The 20,079-nt window shown below is 43.4% G+C and overlaps 1 protein-coding gene across 1 annotated transcript; it reads right to left on the reverse strand.

Annotated features, from left to right (window-relative positions):
• Window positions 1–243: 243 nt before the first annotated feature.
• KLF17 (KLF transcription factor 17) lies at window positions 244–11,825 on the reverse strand (the record flags this gene model as incomplete). Its single annotated transcript, XM_080802461.1, has 3 exons — window positions 244–488; window positions 837–1,692; window positions 11,742–11,825. The coding sequence occupies 3 exons, from the start codon at window positions 11,823–11,825 to the stop codon at window positions 244–246; spliced, it is 1,185 nt and encodes a 394-aa protein (XP_080658587.1).
• Window positions 11,826–20,079: the final 8,254 nt, after the last annotated feature.

Raw genomic sequence — 20,079 nt, forward strand, 5'->3', positions numbered from 1 at the left:
CAATCTCTACTTTCCTTCATTTTCCCATGTGGCTAACCTTGGCAAAAGTAGGTGGCCCCAGAGAGGAGAGGGCACGCAAGACAGTTCCGAGGAGTCTCTGACTGGGTCCAGAGCTCATATAGGCTTTAACACCACCTCATCATCTTTCTCTGTCTTCATCTAAGCCTATACCTACTGAAGACTAGCTGGTCAGAGGCAGGCGAGATCTGGGTAGAGAAACCAAGATGAGGAAAGGAGATTGGTCTAAAGACCAGCAGCAGGAGGACCAGCCATCTGTCCTTTGCTGGCCTGGGGGTCTGGGGATCCTGGCGCCCGTTGATGAATCCTTTGGTGTTGCCTGAGATGGTCAGATCTCATGAATTGTCGGCCGCATTGATCACATCTATGTGGTCTGTATCTCGTGTGTATCCGCATATGTCGTCCAAGCTCATCAGAACGGAAGAAAGACCACATACAGCTTTCCCACATGCATTTATAGGGCCTCTCACCTGTGGGGAGGTGACAAGGGACAGAAGAAATTAAGTAGAAGAACATGCCAGCAAGTGCTTAGAAAGGGGTCTGACTCTATTGAGGAAGAGCAGTCAAGGTTGAGAAACCAAAAGAAAACCAAGCAAAAGGAGCGAGGAGGCAACAAGACCAGCAGTCCCATGATTCTGGCATGGTCACACTGGACAGCGGGAAAGCACATTGGTGGGGCCAATATAGTTTGACCCCAAGCTTGAAAGGTAACAAGCTAAACCCAAGCCATTACAAACCAGTGGTCAAGCACAAATCTAAAGCCCAGAGACTCCTCTACCCCATCCAACCCTACCCCACCTATCTGATACCTCATTCACCTGTGTGTTTGCGTTGGTGACTCACAAGGTGGGAGCGCTTAGTGTAAGCTTTTCCACAGCTTTCGTACTGGCAGCAGTAAGGCCTTGAAACCGGGGATCTCCTCCTGAGAGCCCTTTCCTGGGACCTGGAGTTCCGCTCTGCTTTTGGGGGGGCATGCATGGGCTGCTTGGGTAAGGGGACTTCCTGGAAGCCTGGCTGGCTGAGAGAGTCCTGGGATTCTAAAGCCAGAAATGATGGGGACCCAGCTGGGCTCATCCTAAAGTCATTGGGTTCTTTAGGTGGCAACATCTGAGTCAAAGAAGGAAGTATTGCCTGGGCCTCAGTAGAAGGCATGGTTGGGACCAGTAACATTTTGGATGTTAAAGAGTCTCTGTTAGAAGGTACTGTGGCGGGGGCAGAATAAGGCATTGATGGAACATTGATGTGGGATGTCACTGAGATTCCACCGGGAGCTGAGACTGGCGGCCCACTGCGGGGCATCCTTAGATTTCTACCAAAGGTCATGGCCACCCCTGGAGTACTGGGCTCCCCTAAGGGCATCATCTGGGGTCCCTTGAAAATCACCATGCCTGGCTGGGAGGGAGACATTCCCTCACAGTAAATCATCTGGGAAGGAGTGCGAGTCACTTGGGAGCAGTAGCTCACACCATGCTCAGGCAGCAACATACTGAACTGTGGCCCCATTTCACTTGCATTCTGCCTGGGTGCCTCAGCTAAGGCCAAAGGGATCCTCTCCAGCTCTGTGCACGGAAGGAAGTAGTGAATGCCTGATGTGCCATCATTCGAAGAGGTATGCACTCCACTGCATCTAGGAGATGGAGACATGTCCAAGATGGACATTGACTTCTCAGTATCCTTGAAGAGAGAGAAGTGAAATTCACCCCTAGTTCAAATTCCAATTCCACATGTCCCTCCTTCCCAACTCCATCCCTCTTTCTCATCTCTGGACTCCACCCTTATCCAGCCTCCAAGACCTTTTGCCTGAATTATCCTAGCCCCAGGCCATTCTCCTGGGTGGACTTTCTAAGAAGCAAGTCTAGCTGATAGGAGCACAGTGGAAGCCTGGATGGGACTCGTGCCATTTTTCCTCCTTGTCATGTTTATGTCAAAAAAGAACAAAGAGAGCAAATAAAATATTCCACAGCCTATAGCTTCAGTAAAACTCTGAGAAAACCTTCAAACATATCTTTAAGTGTAAGGGCGAAAGAACATCCAAAATTGGCCTAAGTGCAGAAAGCCACAAGAGTAGGAAGAATTGAGGGTTCAGATGGGTCATGGCTCTAGCAAAACTTAGAAAGCATCTGCAAATATTTACTTACAGAAGAGGGTCTGAGCTGAGTTGGAACTGCTGTGGACAAGTCTGAGATCAAACATTGGAGGAGGTGAGGAAAAGAGGACGATTTTTAACAAGGGTGGGAGATTAGCTTGGAAGTCAAGAGGCAGTATTCCTGGAAGACTGGTGTAAAGGGAAATAAAGAAGAGATGGGCAGTAGAACCTCTTGAAACAGGACGAGATCCAAGAAAATTTTTTATTAGAGAGAGCTCTTGCTGAAAATCCTGATTTCTCACAATATTATTTTGAAACTATCTTAATGAATAGTTTCCATCTATTCCTCCACTGCGACAGTCCAGAAAAGACCAATCCATTCAAATATGAAAAACAAAACATAAGTAAAAAATACAGTATCCACAGAAGATACTAAAACACCAAAAGAAATTGAATATTGCAATCTCAAAAAACCAAAACAAACAAACAAATCAGGGCTCCTGGGTGGCTCAGTTGGTTAAGCATCTGCCTTCAGGTCAGGTCATGATCCCAGAGGGTCCCTGGATGGATCCCAGCATCTTCTCCCTCTCTCCCTCCCCCACTGCTTCTCCTTCTCCCTCTGCACCGCCCCCCCCCCCCACCCCAGCTCCGGCTCAGGCACTTGCTTCTCTCGCTTTCTTTCTCTCTCCCAAATAAATAAATAAAATCTTAAAGAAATTGACCGTAAAAAATGTTGCCACAGATCAAGAAAAAATGAGCAACATTCACGCACACACACAAAAAGAAAGCAAACTTAAGAAAGCAATTCCGGCTTTTATACCAATTTCAGAAACATCACAGAACAGAAATAGCGGAATTCAAAGAAGTTATGTCCAGATAATAAGGTACAAGTTATATTAGAGGGGAGCAGGGGAGACAATGATAAGGGGCATGGAGGGGGCTTCTGCTGTGGTGGCAATGTTTCACAGATCTTCACTGTGTAATAATCCATTAAGCTGTACACTTATATTCACGTCTCTGTTTGTTATTTTTCATTAAAATAGTTTCAAAATAATATTGTGAGAAATCAGGATTTTCAGCAAGTGAAAAATGCTATTTTAAAAATCGAGTAGAGGCACCTCGGGGGCTCAGTTGCTAAGCTTTCGCCTTCGGCTCAGGTCATGATCCCAGGGTCCTGGGATCAAGCCCCACATCGGGCTCCCTGTTCAGCGGGAAGCCTGCTTCTCCCTCACCCTCTACCCCCACTTGTGTTCCCTCTCTCACTGTCTCTTTCTCTGTCAAATAATTAGATAAAATCTTTCATAATTAATTTGTTAATTAATTAAAAATCAGAATAAATTAAGTAAAAATAACGGTAAATTTAAATAGGAAATATTCTATACATTTTCCCTCCCAAGAGGGAATTTGTAGCTGTAAATGCTTGTAATAATAAAAAAAATCTCAAATCAACAATCTAGCTTTACACCTTAAGGAACTAAAAAAAAAAAAAAAAAAAGAACAAACTAACACCAAAGCTAGCAGAAGGAAGGAAATATTAGGAAAAATATCAGTGAAACCAAGACTGGTTCTTTGGAGAGATTAACAAATTGCCAAACCTTTAGCTAGACTGGCCAAGAAAAATGTGAAAGTGAGGACATTACTACCCATTCCACAGAAACGAAAAAGATTATAGAGTACTATGAACAATTTCATTCCAACAGTTTGGATAACCTAAATGAAATGGATAAATACCTAAAAAGACAAAAATCTACCAAAACTGAATCTTGAAGAAGTAGAAAATCTATACAGACCCATAACTAGTAAAGAGACTGAATCAGTAATCAAAACCCTCTAGGACAAAGAAAAACCCTGAACTTGATGGCTAATGGTGAATTCTAAATATTTAAAGAAGGATATCCATGCTTCTCTAATTCTTTCAAAAAACTGAAGAGGGAATACTTGCTACCTCATTCTGGCATTGCCTTGATACCAAAGCCAGGCAAAGACATCACAAGTAAACTAAACAACAGACCAACATCTTTCATGAATACAAATACCAAAAAAAATCCTTAAAAAAAAATCAGCAAACCAAATCCACCAGCATATTAATCAGATTATACAATATAACCAAGTGGAATTTATTCCAGGAAGATAAGGCTGATTCAGCATCTGAAAATCAAAGTAAAATAAAGGGGGGAGAAAGCAGAAAAAGCATTTGAAACAATCCAATACCCTTTCATGATTAAGGAAAAGGTCTCTTAAAAAGCGAAGAATAGAAAGAAACTTCCAATTTGATAAAAGGCATTTATGAAAAATCCATAGCTTAAAGCATATTCATGATGAAAGACTGAAGGCTCTTTAAGATCAAGAAGACAAGGATGCCCACTTTGACCACTTTTATTCCACATTGTATTGGAAGTTCTAACCAGAGCAATCAGATAAGAAAAACAAAAGGCACCTGTTTTGGAAAAGAAGTAAACTGTCTGTTCCCAGATGATATGATCATATATGTGGAAAACCTAAGGATTACACATACACCTGTTAGAACTAACAAATTCAGCAGTAGTAAGAGTCATTTTATAAAAGATTATTTATTTGTTTATTTGAGTGAGTGAGTACACATATGTGAATGTCAGAGAGGGGTAGAGGAAGAGGGAGATAATCTCAAGCACACTGCACCAGAGTGTGGAGCCCAACTCAGGATTCCATCCCATGACCCTGAGGATCATGACCGAGCTGAAACAAAGAGTCAGACACTTAACCAACTGAGCCACCCAGGCACCCCATAAGTAGTAAGATTCAAATTGAAGGCATGAGTAGATACTTTTCCAAAGAAGACATCCAGATGGCTAACAGACTAATGAAAGGATGCTCACCATCACTCAGCATCAGGGAAATACAAACCAAAACCATGATGAGATACCACCTCACACCTGTCAGAATGGCTGAAATTAACAACAGAAGAAACAACAGGTGTTGGCGAGGATGCAGAGAAAGGGAAACCCTCTTGTACTGTTGTAGGAATGCAAACTGGTACAGCCACTCTGGAGAACAGTATGGAAGTTCCTTAAAAAGTTAAAAATAGAGCTATCCTGTGACCCAGCAACTGCACTACTAGGTATTCACCCAAAGTACAAAAGATACAGATTCAAAGGGGTACATGCACCCCCATGTTTATACCAGCATTATCAACAACAGCCAAAATTTGGGGATATATATCTATCTCAGTCACACAGTGGAATATTACTCAGCCATCAAAAAGAATGAAATCTTGGGGGTACCTGTGTGGCTCAGTCAGTTAAGTGATTGACTCTTAATTCAGCTCAGGTCATAAGATCAGGCTCCCTATGGGCCTCTGCACTGGGTGTGGAACTTGCTTAAGATTCTCTCTCTCCCTCTCCCTCTGCCCTTTTCCCCACCTCCCTCTTCCTCTCTCAAAAGAAAGAAAGAAAGAGGAAAAGAAAAGAAAAAAATCCTGCCATTTGCAATGATGTGGATGGAGCTAGAGTGTATTACGCTAAATGAAATTAGTCAGAGAAAGACAAATTACCATATGATCTCATTCATGTGTGGAATTTAAGAAAGAAAACAGGGCATCTGGGTGGCTCAGTTGGTTAAGTGTCTGCTTTGGCTCAGGTCATGATCTCAGGGTCCTGGGATGGAGCCCCACATCAGGCTCCCTGCTCAGTGGGGAGACTACTTCTCCCTCTCCCTCTACTCCTCCCCTGCCAGTGCTCTCTCTCTCTCTCTCTCAAAAATCAATCTTTAAAGAACAACAACAACAAAAAGAAAACAGTGAACAAATGAGAAGCAGGGAAAAAAGGAGGAGGGACCATAAGAGATTCTTAATGTTACAGAACAAACTGAGGTCTGAGGGCAGGGAGGTGGTGGGGATGGGCTAGATGGGTGGTATTAAGGAGGGCACTTGTGATGAGCACTGGGTGTTATATGTAAGTGATGAATCACTGAATTCTACTTTTTTTTTAAGATTTTATTTATTTGTCATAGGGAGAGCAAGAGCACACAAGCAGGGGGGCAGCAGGCAGAGGGAGAAGTAGGCTCCCCACTGAGCAAGGAGCACCACCATGGACTTAATTCCAGGACCTTGGCATCATGACCCAAGCTGAAGGCAGACGTTTAACCAACTGAGCCACCCAGGTGTCCCTGAATTCTGCTCCTAAAACCAATATTGTACTGTAAGTTAACTAACTAAAATTTAAATTAAAAAAAAAAAAAAAAGATTTGGGGATGCCTGGGTGGCTCAGTCGGTTAAACCACTGCCTTTGGCTCAGGCCATGATTCCAGGGTCCTGGGATCAAGTCCCACATCGGGGTCCTTGCTCGGGCTCTTTGCTCGGCAGGGAGCCTGCTTCTCTCTAGCTTCTGCCTGCCAGCACTCTGCTTGCTTGTGAGCTCTCTCTCTTTCTCTCTCTCTGACAAGTAAGTAAGTAAATAAAATCTTTAAAAAAATAAAAATAAATTAAAAAATAAAAAAAGATTCAAATTCAATATACAAAAATCAGTTGTTTCTATACACTGACAATAAACGATCTGTAAAGGGAATTACAAAATCAATTTAATGGATAATAGCATCAAAAAGAATTAAATATTTAGAAATAACCAAGGAAGATAACTTAATCACTGAAAACTACAAAATATTACTGAAAGAAATTAAAGACAAAATAAACGGAGAGACATCTTAGTGTTCATGGATTGGAAGACTTTAATAGTTATGTCAATGCTATGCAAAACAACCTACAGATTCCATACAACCTCTTACTAAAATACCTTTTTTGCAAGAATAATCTACCCCCTAATATTCATGTGGAATTGCAAGGGACCCCAAATAGCCAAAAACAATTTTGAAAAAGAACAAAATTGGAAAATTCACACTTTCTGATTTCAAAACTTACTACAAAGCTAAGTCATCAAAACAATGTAGTATTGGCATTAAGTATAGACCTATTCATCAACAAAAGGAATAGAGCCCAGAAATAAATCCCCATACATATGGTCAAATGATTTTCAACAAGGGTGCCAAGATCGTTCAATGGGGGAAAGGACAGCCTTTTCAATAAATGGTGCTGGCAAAGCAGGATATCCACATGCCAAAGAATGAAGGGCCTTTACTTAATACCACATACGAAAATTGATTCCAAATGGATCAAAGACCTCCACACAAGAGCTAAACTATAACTCTTAGAAGGAAACAAAGGGGGAAAGCTTCATGACATCAGATTTGGCAATGATTTCTCGGATATGACACTAAAGGCATGGCAACAAAAGAAGAAAAGAGAAGCTGAATTTCATCAAATTAAAATCTTTTGTGCATCAAAAGACACCACCAGAAGAGTTATAAGGGCAACCCGCAGAAGGGGAGAATACATTTGCAAATCACATATCTAACGGAGACTAATATCCGGAAGATAGAGGGAGCTCTTAGAATTTAACCCAAAACAACCAACCCAATTCAAGAATGGGCAAGGGACTTAACTAGACTTTTCTCCAAGGATATACAAATAGCCAATAAGCAAATGAAAGATGCTCAACATAACTAACCATTAGGGAAATGCAAACCAAAGCCACAATGTGATACCACTTCACACCCGTTTAAAATGATTGTTACCAAAAACAAAAAAACAACCCAAAGTGATGGCAAGACATGGAGAAATTAGAACCCTCGTGCACTGATGGCAGCAATGTAAAATGGTGCAGCCACTATGGAAAAGGGTATGACATCCCTTCAACAAATTAAAAATAAAATTACTTTATGATGTAACAATTCCATTTCTGGTATCTCCCTACAAGAATTGAAAGCAGGGACTGAAATAGATATTTGTATGCCCATATTCAGGGCAGCAGAATTCATCGGAGCCAAAATGTAGAAGCAACCCAAGTGTATATCAGCAGATGAATGGATGAACAAACTGGGGCATATACCTACAATGGAATATTATTCAGCCTTAAAAAAAAAAAAGAGGAAATTCTGATACATACTTCAACATGAATGAGCCTGGAATACATTAAGCTAAGTCAAATAAGCTGGTCACAAAAGGACAAAAAAATGTATGGTTCCATTCATATGAGATATTTAAGGAAGTCAAATTCAAAGACAAAGTAGAATGGTGATTGACTGCCAGGGATATGGGCAGGATGGAATTGGGAAGTTACTTTTTATTGGTTAAAGAGTTTCAGTTTGGACGGCAAAGGAGCATAGTGGAAGGGAGGGAAAAATTGCAGGAGACTCCCTTTCTTTTTTTTTTAAAGATTTTATTAATCTATTTGACAGAGAGAGAGAGAGATCACAAGTAGGCAGAGAGAGAGGGGGAAGTAGGCCCCCCACCGAGCAGATAGCCCAACAACATGGGGCTTGATTGCAAGACCCTGGGACCATGACCCAAGCTGAAGGCAGAGGCCTCAACCCACTGAGCCACCCAGGCGCCACCCCCCCCCCCCCCACCGCAGGAGACTCTTAAAGGAAACAAACTGAGGACTGCTACGTGGAGGGATGGGGGAACTGGGTGATAGACATTGGGGACGGTAGGTGTTGTAATGAGCACTGGGTATTATAGAAGACTGATGAATTACAGCCTCTGAAACAAATAATACATTATATGTTAATGAATTAAATTTAATTTTTTTTAAAGATTTTATTTATTTATTTGACAGACAGAGATCACAAGTAGGCATAGCGGCAGGCAGAGAGAGAGAGGAGGAAGCAGGCTCCCCGCTGAGCAGAGAGCCCGATGCGGGGCTCGATCCCAGGACCCTGAGACCATGACCTGAGCCGAAGGCAGAGGCTTAACCCACTGAGCCACCCAGGCGCCCCAAATTTAATTTTAAAAAATAAAAATAAAAAGAGTTTCAATTTGGGAAGATGAAAAAAGTTGTGGAGATTAATAGTGGGGATGGTTGCACAGAAATGTGGTATGACTAATGCCACTAATTATACACTTAAACGTGGTTATAATGATATTGTTGTTATGTAGATTTTACCACACTTTAAATGTCTAAAAAAGGTCCCACTGGTCAAACTTGTGACAATTTGAGAATCAAAAAGAATAATGGCTACTAGTTTTAACAGAAGCTTTGAACATTGTGAATTGAAGTGAAAATTAAGTGTTTTTTTAATCTCTTTCTGGTAGGAAAGTTATTTCAAAATCACGGAAAGAGTCCAGTGGTTTAAGAAAAATCCTACTTTACAGAAGAACACAGACCAATAAATGTAAAAGGAGTGGTAGAATTGGAAAATCATTATTTTACAACCCTTAACAAAACTTTCGATTAAGGAAAAATTAACATTTGGTTGACACCAAAAGAAGATTGATTGGTGGGGAACTGGGCATTTGGGTCTATCCAAGATAATGTCACACAGATTACTTTCTGACCACAAGGCTAAACGTTAAGTTTGAATCAAGAGATCAATCAGGCTTTTCACTAACTTAATTCAAGGGCCAAGCCTAGTGTGACTCAAATGTGGGGATCCAGGTTTGTCTCCTGAGGAAGAGGGAGCCTACCATACCTATGAGACCTTCTTACCAACAATCAGGAATCCAATGAAGCTTAAGGTCTAAGTTCAGTTTAGAAATGGATCCAAGAGCCAGAGGATCAAGCTAAATTATACCAGGAGAATGCAGGGTGATAAATCCAGAAGAAGAGTCTACAAGACCAAAGTCAGGATCATGAAAAATGGAAAGTCAGTCAGGAAAATAGAAAACTACTCTAATTTCAAAGAAACTCAAGAGATTGAACCACCAGATGTGGCGTGTGGTTTTAAACCGGATCCTGGTTTGGACATAGTTTAAGGGACAACTAGGGAAATCTGAAAACAAATTACATTTAAGATGATATTAAGAAATTAGAATTCTGGTAGGTTTGCAAATGTTCTGACTATGGAAGAAAATCACTTTCTTTCACCCTAGAAGGGTTGGGGAGAGCCTGTCTCATTCACCACTATACGCAGCTCGCATAAAGTAAGCACAGAACGGGCTCCAGATAATGTCTACCGCATGGGTATTTCTGGGGCGCTCAGCCCTCCTTTTCCTCCCTCTCATTGATGGCCCTCATAATTATTTTCCTGATCCTTCACAGGCAGACTTCTTTGGAAATGCTTAAAATATACACCTTCACCACTACCTTGCCTAGTTATTCCCCCAAATTCGATTTGGCCCCCATTTCTCCACAGAAACAGCTTTCATAAAGGTCATCCACGACCTTCGTGTCACTAAATCCAAACACTTGTCAGACCCCTTCTTGCTTGACCTCTCTGGAGCTCCTGCAACTACTGACCATACTCTTCTTCTAATGTTTTCCTCCCGTGGCCTTGGGAACCCATTTTGTCACACTTCCGTGGTTTTTCTCCTTCGGTTCTCCCTGGCTCTCCTCAGCCACCTCTACAGGTTTCCCGTACTGCCTACTTTCCAGGCACTCTTTCTCATGCTAATGATTCATTTAGGTTTATAGTCCACTTATTCTTAAACCAGTAGCTCCAGGGCAGAATTCTCCTGAATCTTCCAGCTGCCTACTACTCAGTCCACCTGGACAGCCCAAAGGCTCCTCAATGGACTGGTTCTAAAACTCGCGCTCATCCTCACTCGCCCCCACCCCCAAGAGTAGAAAACAAGCCTGTTCCTTCTCATCCTTTGCTCTCTCACAAAATGTCATTATTCTTGCCCAGCCGTACAGGCCAGAAATCTCGTAAGGTGTCCCAGATGGCTCCTTCACCACCTAGATGCAAATTAATGACCAGTTTTTGTGGTGTCTACCTCCAAAGCATGTCCAAGATCTTTTTGGTTTTCTCTATGCTCACCCTCACCTCCCTAGTGAGGCTGCCACTTCGGTTCTCACTTGGATCATCACAGCAGCTTTCCAACAACCACCTGGAATTCTGCCCACCTATCAGGGCACTCTTTACAAAATGCAAATCTAATCACGACTGATCACATTTAAATTCCTCAGGGGCTTCCTATGGGCTCCGGCCCTGCAGGACCTCCCATAAGGCCAGGAATCCCTGCCTCCCTCCCCTTGGGCCACTCTCCCATCACTCTCTGGGCCTTAGTTCTCAGTCCATCTCTCACTTCCTCCAAGGCTGATTGCCTTCCTGTTTCTGGTCTCAGACCCTGCAAACCCTTCACCCAGCCAGTTCCCCAGGTCCAGACCAAATCCTCAGCTGTCTTCCCAACCTCCTAAACCAACTCAAAGACCTCTGCTATTTGTTCCCGTGGCCCCCGTTCTTCTCCCTCATAGTAATTTGTATGTGTCCAGTCATTCAGCTACTTATTAATATAATAGCATAGTATCCTACAGTAAGCTCACCCCAGGGTCTTGGCAAAGGCCTGCTGCTTACTAATGTTTTTCCTCCCTGCCTGCTTCCCACTGACTTTCTAACTCTGTCTTCTTTCCTGGATATTCAGGATATCCAGGGCGTTCTGTCAAGTATGACAGGGCGTACCCCCGGACCCCGGCACAGGTGCTAACCCTGGGTGAATATTAACTGCATAAACGACACATCATTTATGTCCGCGATCTCCCATCCCTCCCCTTCCCAGCCCTACCCTCACACTTCTGATACCTCAGATTTCTGCTTCCCTCCACCCCCAGCCTGCACCCACCCACCCCCGCCCCCGACGCCCGGCCCTGGGGCTGAAGTCTGTACTCACCTGTACGAGCTGGTGCTGAGCCGGCTGCCACTGTCTCAGCATCTCCGCCTCCCGCTCCATCTCAGCCTGGGATGGGCTGCACATCAGGACCGTGTGCGGGTCCAGGCCCACACCAGATCACAGCTGAGACGCTCCAGCTCCGCGTCGCAGGTCAAGTGCCCCGCCACCACCACGCCACAATCACAATTGCCTAGCTCAGCTTCTACTTCCCACCGAGCCGGGGGGCGGAGCCAAGGGCCGCACCCACAGACCCACCCATCAGCAGCCGCCCCGCCCCGCCCGGCTACAGGGGGCACCCAGGTCCCACCCGGACACGGCAGGGTCACTAACAGGGGACCTCAGACCGTCACCACAGCTTGTGTCTAAAGCCTGCCCCCACCCAATTTACCCCATTCGGCCTTCAGTCTGAGCATCACTTTTTGGTCCTTTTGGTCCGAGCATGAGGTTTCAGACTCCAGACCTTGGAGACCTCGGAGTGGAAAAACCAGGGCAGGAGGCAGCCACAGACAGGGGTACCGGAGACAGGAGAACCATAACCAGCACCCCACCAGGTCAGGGTTCTTTGTTATAAGCTCCCAGAGGCCTGGATCTTCTCTGTTATAAACCAGGTACCTCTCTCCCTTGTGTGTACAAACCAAATTCTGGGAGCTTCCTAGCCCGTGTCTTTATTCCAGAATACTTACTGAGCACCTCCTGCGCGTCGCACTGTTTTTCGGAACTAGGGATATAACGGCAAACAAGACAGAACCAAGGGTCTTAACTCTCAAGGAATTTTCATGTGAAATGGGCAGACAAATGAATATAATAAAGTCAATAGTTAATATGATATTCTTTGGTGGCGAGTGCTACAGAGAAAATGAAATAGGAAAATGTGAGCTGAGCACTGAGTGCCTGAAAGGGACCTCCCCATAGGAAGACTGGAGGGATCTGAGGCAGGAGAGAGCTTGGCTTGCGGAAGGAAACACAGGGGTCCGCGGGGCCGCCGCTGTGTGAGTGCGGAGGAGAGTGGAATGACATGATAGGGATGGTCTTGGAGACCATGGACAGCAGTTTGAACTTCATTCAAAGTGTGATGGGAAGCCACTGAAGGATTTTAACAGGAAATTAATAGGATCTAAGTTTTTTAAATAATCATTGGGGTCCTTTGAGGTTTATGGATTATAGGAGATGAGATCAAAGCAGGGACACCAGTTAGAAAGCTAAAGGAGGGCGCCTGGGTGGCTCAGTGGGTTATGCCTGTGCCTTCAGCTCAGGTCATGGTCTCAGGGTCCTGAGAGCCCCACATCGGGCTCTCTGCTCAGCAGGGAGCCTGCTTCTCCTTCTCTCTCTCTGCCTGCCTCTCTACCTACTTGTGATCTCTGTCTGTCAAATAAACAAATAAAATCTTTTTTAAAAAGAAAGAAAGAAAGCTAAAGGAGCTCTCCAAGAAGGAGCGTATTTCGCAGGGGCTGGTGATGGCGATTAGAGGATATTTTAGAATGAAAAGGGAAAGAACGTGGTAATGGGTTGGAATGGTAAAGGGCTGAAGAGGATATGAGGAATCAAAGATGACCCCTAGATTTCTGGCTTGAGCAACCGAGTGGTGACTGCGCCGTTTGGGAATATAGAAAGAGAAGAAGAGCAGCTTTGGAGGTAGCTGAAACAACTCAATTTCAGGCATATTGATTTTGGATGGTCCATTAAACGTGCTCAGAGAGAGGTTGGGGTTTTAAATGTAAATTTGGGCATTGACAGCACAGAGATGGTGGTCATAAGGCCATTGGAGTAAGTGATATCATCTAGGAGCTTGTTAGAGAAAGGGACTGGGGACAGAATCTGAGCATCTCCTACATGTAAGTTTCAGCAGAACAGAAAGTTCATCCAAGGAGACTGAGAAGTAACAGACGGAGAAGTAGGGGAGTCAGGAGATTATATTTCGGGAAGCCAAGAGAAGTGTGCATTCAAAAGAGGGACGTGCCACCACATCAAAGCTTGCTGAGATAAGAACCAGGACTTGACAAGATGGAAGTCATGGGTGACTGACAAAAGCAGATGGAGCCTGGGACTACTGGTCTTGGAGTCACAAGTTCGAGCCCCATATCGGGCAGAGAGTTTACTTACATATACATATGTGTGTGTGTGTGTGTGTGTGTGTGTGTGTGTGTGTGTGTGTGTGTTTAAAAGACGTTTTGCTATAAAAGGGGGCAGAGAAATGACATGGTAGTTAGGAGGATTCAGGGAGGCTGAATGGGGATCCACCAATAAAGAGAAACTGATATTGAAGGAGGTAGCTTAATTATAGGAGCGACATTGATAATTCAAGTAAAGACAGGACCCAGACAGAGTACAAATGGGCAAGTGGGACTTTGGTGAGAGGGGGGACTTTTGTTCTTTTGTAACAGGTGGGGTAACAAGAGTCTTGAGTATATTCCTGTTTCCAGCCACTAGTACGTGGTGGGGCTGAGAGCAGGCCCTTGGGAAATAGTGGCTGTGCCTCTATCACTAACACCTGCTCGGGTCTCAACTTGGATGTCACTGCCTTCTGGGACCATCTCTGACTCCCAGGTGATGCCTCTCCCAGTTTCCATAAACTAATGTTTTTCCCAACATGGCATCTCGACTGTGCCTGCAGAATGAATCATATTTGATACATGGAGCAGATTATTAACAGCTTATCCTCTATAGGATAAAATTATTTTATTTTTAAATTAAATTAATTAATTACTATCAATTTAATCCATTTATTATTTATGAATAATAACATTAATAATTAGTTATCATTAATTTAAATTATTTGACTAGTTATTTAGTTAATTTAGTTAAATATTTTATTTTATTCTTTTTTAAGATTTTATTTATTTATTTGACAGACAGAGATCACAAGTAGGCAGAGAGGCAGGCAAAGAGAGAGAGGAGGAAGCAGGCTCCCTGCTGAGCAGAGAGCCCGATACGGGGCTCGATCCCAGGACCCTGGGATCATAACCTGAGCCGAAGGCAGAGGCTTTAACCCACTGAGTCACCCAGGCACCCCATTAATTAACTATTTTAAAAATTAATTTATTTTACTATTTTTTTCAAATTTCATATTTTCAAGTGACCAAGAAATGAAAAGAAAAAGAATGTGCAGAAAAGAAATATAGAAGTGAAAATTTTCTTTTACAAACCTTGTATGCATATTCTTACCAGTAAAGCAAGTACATACAGACAATTAGAATTACAGTACCAAAAAAATGAAAAAAGTAAAACTGTTTACATCAGTCATTTTCACATCAACCTGTTTGAACTTTGATCCTTTCACTGCAATCTGTGACCTTATGTAAGTGATCATTCAGTAACTAACAAATGATTTTAATAAAACCAAAACTGCTAAATTGTACCACTGATGTAACATTTACTTTCCTGATTCATCTTTCATTTTAAAACAGCAAAGACTTTTTAAAAATAAATTTCCATTTTAAAAGTGTGATTCCAATTCAGTAAAACATTTCGTGTGTGAATTAAAATTTGCCTTTAACCAGGGGCGCCTGGGTGGCTCAGTGAGTTGGGCGTCTGTCTGCCTTCGGCTCAGGTCATGGTCCCAGGGTCCTGGAATTGAGCCCTGAGATGAGACGGGCTCTCTGCTCAGCAGGGAGTCTGCTTCTCCCTCTCTGTATGCTGTTCCCTCTGCTTGTATTCCCCCTCCTCAAATAAATAAAGTTAAAAGAAAAATTCGCACTTAACCAAACAGAAGTATTTTGCCTCTCATTTGCATTGTTTCACTGTTCTAAATTTTAACACAAACCTCCAGCTGGCTGCGCTGAAGGACAGAATGGAGGTAAATCAAGTTCTGTTTCTTTGCCTTTATAATCAATCACTGTAAAGCCGTTGAAGCTACTGTGTGAACACAGGCATATCTAATACCACACGTGTTAGAGACATGACCCAGGCCTAACGTGAGTTCCAAGCACAGCTGAGCACTCTTCTGAATTAACTTCCACATCGAATAGGGGCACCTGGGTGGCTCAGTCGGTTAAACATCCAACTCTTGGTTTCCGCTCAGGTCATGATTTCAGGGTCGTGAGATGAGGCCCTGTGCCTGGCTCCGCACTCAGCTCAGTCTGCTTGCCCCACTCTCTCTGCTCCTCCTCTCCACACCCCCCAAATAAATAAATAAATAAAATCTTTGCAAAAAGGTCTGTAATAAATATATGCTAATACATGATTTTCATGGTTTTTTCTTTATTTTTTAATTGAGATATAATTGACATTTACCATTATATTAGTTTCAGGTATACAACATAAGGATTTGATATGTGTATATATCATGGAATGATTACCACAATAAGTGTAATTAACATCCATCACCACCATTACAATCTTTTTCTTCTCCAAGCAACTTTGTGGTATACAACACAGTATTATTAACTACAGTCCCCCTGCTGTACATTACATCCCAGGACTTATTTATCTCACAGCTGGAAGTGTGTACCTTTGACCACCTTCACCCACTTTGCCCACCCCTCTCCTCCTCACCGGCCTCCCCCAGACCTCTGACGACCACAGTCTGTTCTATCTACGAGTTCAGTGCCTTGTTTTGCTTTTTGCTTAGGATCCACATATAACTGATATCATATTTGTCTTTCTCTGCCTGACTTATTTTACATACAAACTGCCTTCATGGTGCATCTATGTTGTCACAAATGGCAGGATTTCCTTCTTTTTTTACTACAGCTGAATAATATTCCATTGTGTGTATATGCATACACATGGCAGTGATCAACATTTTGTATACTCGGTGGTATCTTTTTCTCCATGTACAAGTATACATGTTATATCTCATTTTTTGTGCTTTAAATAAAAATGAGTCATTTTCAACAAAATAAAAATCAGGAAAATTTTCTGAATGCATCATCTGATTAAGACGTGAAGTCTGGAGTCAAGGCCTGGGTTTTAATCCTAGTGATGGCTCTGGTTCTGAGATTTTGGAATGTGTTATTTAATTTTCCTGATTCTCCTGAGGGGTGTCTGGAGGGCTCAGTCAGAAGACCATGGGACTCTTGATCTCCAGGTTTTAAATTCGAGCTCCATGTTGGGTATAGAGATTACTTAAAAATATAATCTTTAGGGGCACTGGGGTGGCTCAGTCCCTAAGCATCTGCCTTCTGCTCAGGTCATGATCCCAGGGTCATGGGATTGAGCCCCGCATCAGGCTCCCTGCTCAGTGGAATCCTGCTTCACCGTCTCCTACTTCCCCTGCTTGTGCTCCCTCTCTCGCTGTTTCTCTGTCAAATAAATAAATAAAATCTAACAACAACAACAAAAAACTTAAAGAAAAAATAATAAAAATAATAAATAATAAATAAACAAATAAAAATAAAATCTTCAAAAGAAAAAAAGAAAGGAAGAAACCAGTCCCTGAGAAGATAAGCTTTGTGACTTATCAATGTTCCATTAATGTCATTTATCCTATCAACCTCCCCCCAAAGGCAAGGCAGGGCAGGACAGAGCAAGCACTACCCCTTAGCTTTAGAACCTTTTTTTTTTTTTTTTAAGATTTTATTTATTTATTTGAGAGACGGAGTGAGAGAGAGAGAACATGAGCAGGGTGGGGGACAGAGAGGGAGGCAGGAGCAGACTGCCCACTGAGTAGGGAGCCCAATGTGGGGCTCAATCCTAGATTGAGATCATGATATGCACCAAAGACAGATGCTTAACTGACTAAGCCGCCCAGGTACCTGCCCCTAGAGCCTAATTTTGGTGTGGACATCTTGAACACCAGAGGCTTGTGGGAAAGAGATGCTTACTCTGGGGGTCCTGCTTCATGCCCCAACCTGAGACTACACCCCATCATTGGCTGGCTGTCCAACAGGCATGGCCCCCTGATTGCCTTATCATCCTTCAGAACCTGGCTTGTTCTAGACTCCAGTCTTGAGTTAATGAGCTGTGCCCCAACCCCCTGTGCCCCTCCCCCTGAGGCATCTCTGATTCCTGTGTGTACCCCTTACACACAACACAGCACAGTGCCAAATGCCAGGATCTGTCATAGGCACTTTCGTGGCTTCTCTTCTGTCATTTAAAGAAAGGATTAGCATATCCACTTTACACGTGTGGTAGAAATGGATGCCGACTCAGAGAAAAGCAGCCCCTCAAATCATAGGAAAGGTAATTCCCAAGCCGTATGCTGCTTAACACCCCCAGACTTGTTTCCCTGCTGGGAACACCCTGCCCTATTGTCTCTAGAGCTTCCCCAACCTGACCAACTCCTGCCCATCTTGCACTCCCTATAAGGTAGCCTATCCTGGTACTCATGCTGGGTTAGGTGCCTCGTCTATGCTCCCGCTGCCCTGGCACAGAAAACCAGTTGCTTTTGTTGTTGACAATGTGCTTGATATTTATTTGCTCAAGAGTCTTCCTTTTCTGGGTGCCCGGGTGGTTCAGTCATTAACCGTCTTGCCTTTGGCTTAGGTCATGATCTGAGAGTGCATCCGGCTCCCTGCTCAGTGGGGATTAATAAATTAATTATTTAAATAAATTAAGGTAATAAATAAATTAAATTAAAATAAATTGATTAATTAGTTACATTAAATCAATAAAATCTTTTTTTTTTTAAAGAATCTTCCTTTTCTGCCTTCTCCCTGCCCACTCTGAGGCTCACATATACACACCCTATTCCGTGTTTGCCTCTCAGTGCTCCTCAAAGTGCAGGCCATGGATGATCCCAGTTTGCAGACTTAACCAGTCCTGCAACAAGATACAAACAGAAATTGAGCAAAACATTTAAAATTCTTCTAGCTAGGGGCGCCTGGGTGGCTCAGTGGGTTAAAGCCTCTGCCTTCGGCTCAGGTCATGATCTCAGGGTCCTGGGATTGAGCCCCGCATTGCATCAGGCTCTCTGCTCGGCAGGGAGCCTGCTTCCCTTCCTCTTTCTCTGCCTGCTTCTCTGCCTACTTGTGATCTCTGTCTCTCTGTCAAATAAATAAAATCTTTAAAAAAAAATTCTTCTAGCTATGTGGCCAGTTATTTTTGTGTGTTGAATCCAATAATGAAAAACTGGGGCTTGTCTTGTGTATATCCTTTTTTTCATTTTATTTTCCTAGTAATTAGTATTCACTGTATTTTAGAAAAGAATCCATCCTGACTGATTAGGGGTGGGAAAAAGTTCCCTCACCAAGACAGACTGAGAAGCACTGGTTTATTTTTATTTCCCTGGGTTCTGGCATAGAAAGGCATTGAGGAGCTGCAAAAGTGAAGGATAAATGAATGCACTTGACAAATGTGTCTACCCTAAGGTAACAGAATGAACAGAGCTTGGTGCTGCATTGGGTTGATGCTGGGGAAGAATGGGGGGCATTAAGGGAAGTTCTAGGAGGTTGCTGAGGCCATTCCCTAAAATTATGGGGGACATTGAAAGAGGAACAGATTCCGGACATTTTACAGATAACAAATACATATTTGACCAGATTGACTTTGAGGTTACCTATGAGATGGCCACATAAGGATGCCCAGAAAGCATTTAGAGATCCAGGTTAGAAGCTCAGGACACACACACACACACACGCACACACACACACACACAAAAGAAGCTCAGGACACAAAATCAAAGCTGGAGGTGCAGATTTCTGAGTTGAAGCCGTTAGAATATAGAATAGGAAGAAAAATGGCTACAGAAACCTCCGGGTGCCTGGCACCGTGTCTGACACGTGGACGCGGTGATTAACTCTCGGTCAAATAGAGAGGTTGTTAGATGGGAGCCTGAACCCATCTTATTCTAAGCCCACACTCTCCCTACTGGATTATAAGTGTTTAAAACTTCTTGTTTTTCTGCTGCCCCAACAGCCCCACAAACAGGCTGTGAGCCCCCGAGCACCAGTGTGAAAGTGTGGTCTCTGCTACAAGTCCCCTCTTTGCCCTGCCCTGACTGTAACTAGTGCCATTCAAACACACCAATGACGTCCCTCCTGCCTTTTGCTTGGGTACTCCACCCTGACCCCCATAAAGGCACTTGTCCATGGTTCTCGCTCTCTGGGTTTCCCATCTGTTTGGTTGAACACGCTCCTTTGGTGCTACCCTCACCGCCACCTCGGCAGGGCACGCCGGCCTCCCTCTTCTCTACCTTCACTTTCACACGTCTCTGTGTGGTTTTAGTCTGTGCGCCTATAAAAAAAACAAAAACCAGGGGTGCCTGGGTGGCTCAGTGGGTTAAAGCCTCTGCCTTTAGCTCAGGTCATGATCCCAGGGTCCTGGGATCGAGCCCCGTGTCAGGCTCTCTGCTTGGCAGGGAGCCTGCTTCCCTTCCTCTCTCTCTCTGCCTGCCCCTCTGCCTACTTGTGATCTCTGTCTGTCAAATAAATAAATAACATATTTGAAAAAAAAGAAAAAA

The sequence above is a fragment of the Martes martes genome, assembly GCF_963455335.1.
Source record: "Martes martes genome assembly, chromosome: 4".
Classification (NCBI taxonomy): domain Eukaryota; kingdom Metazoa; phylum Chordata; class Mammalia; order Carnivora; family Mustelidae; genus Martes; species Martes martes.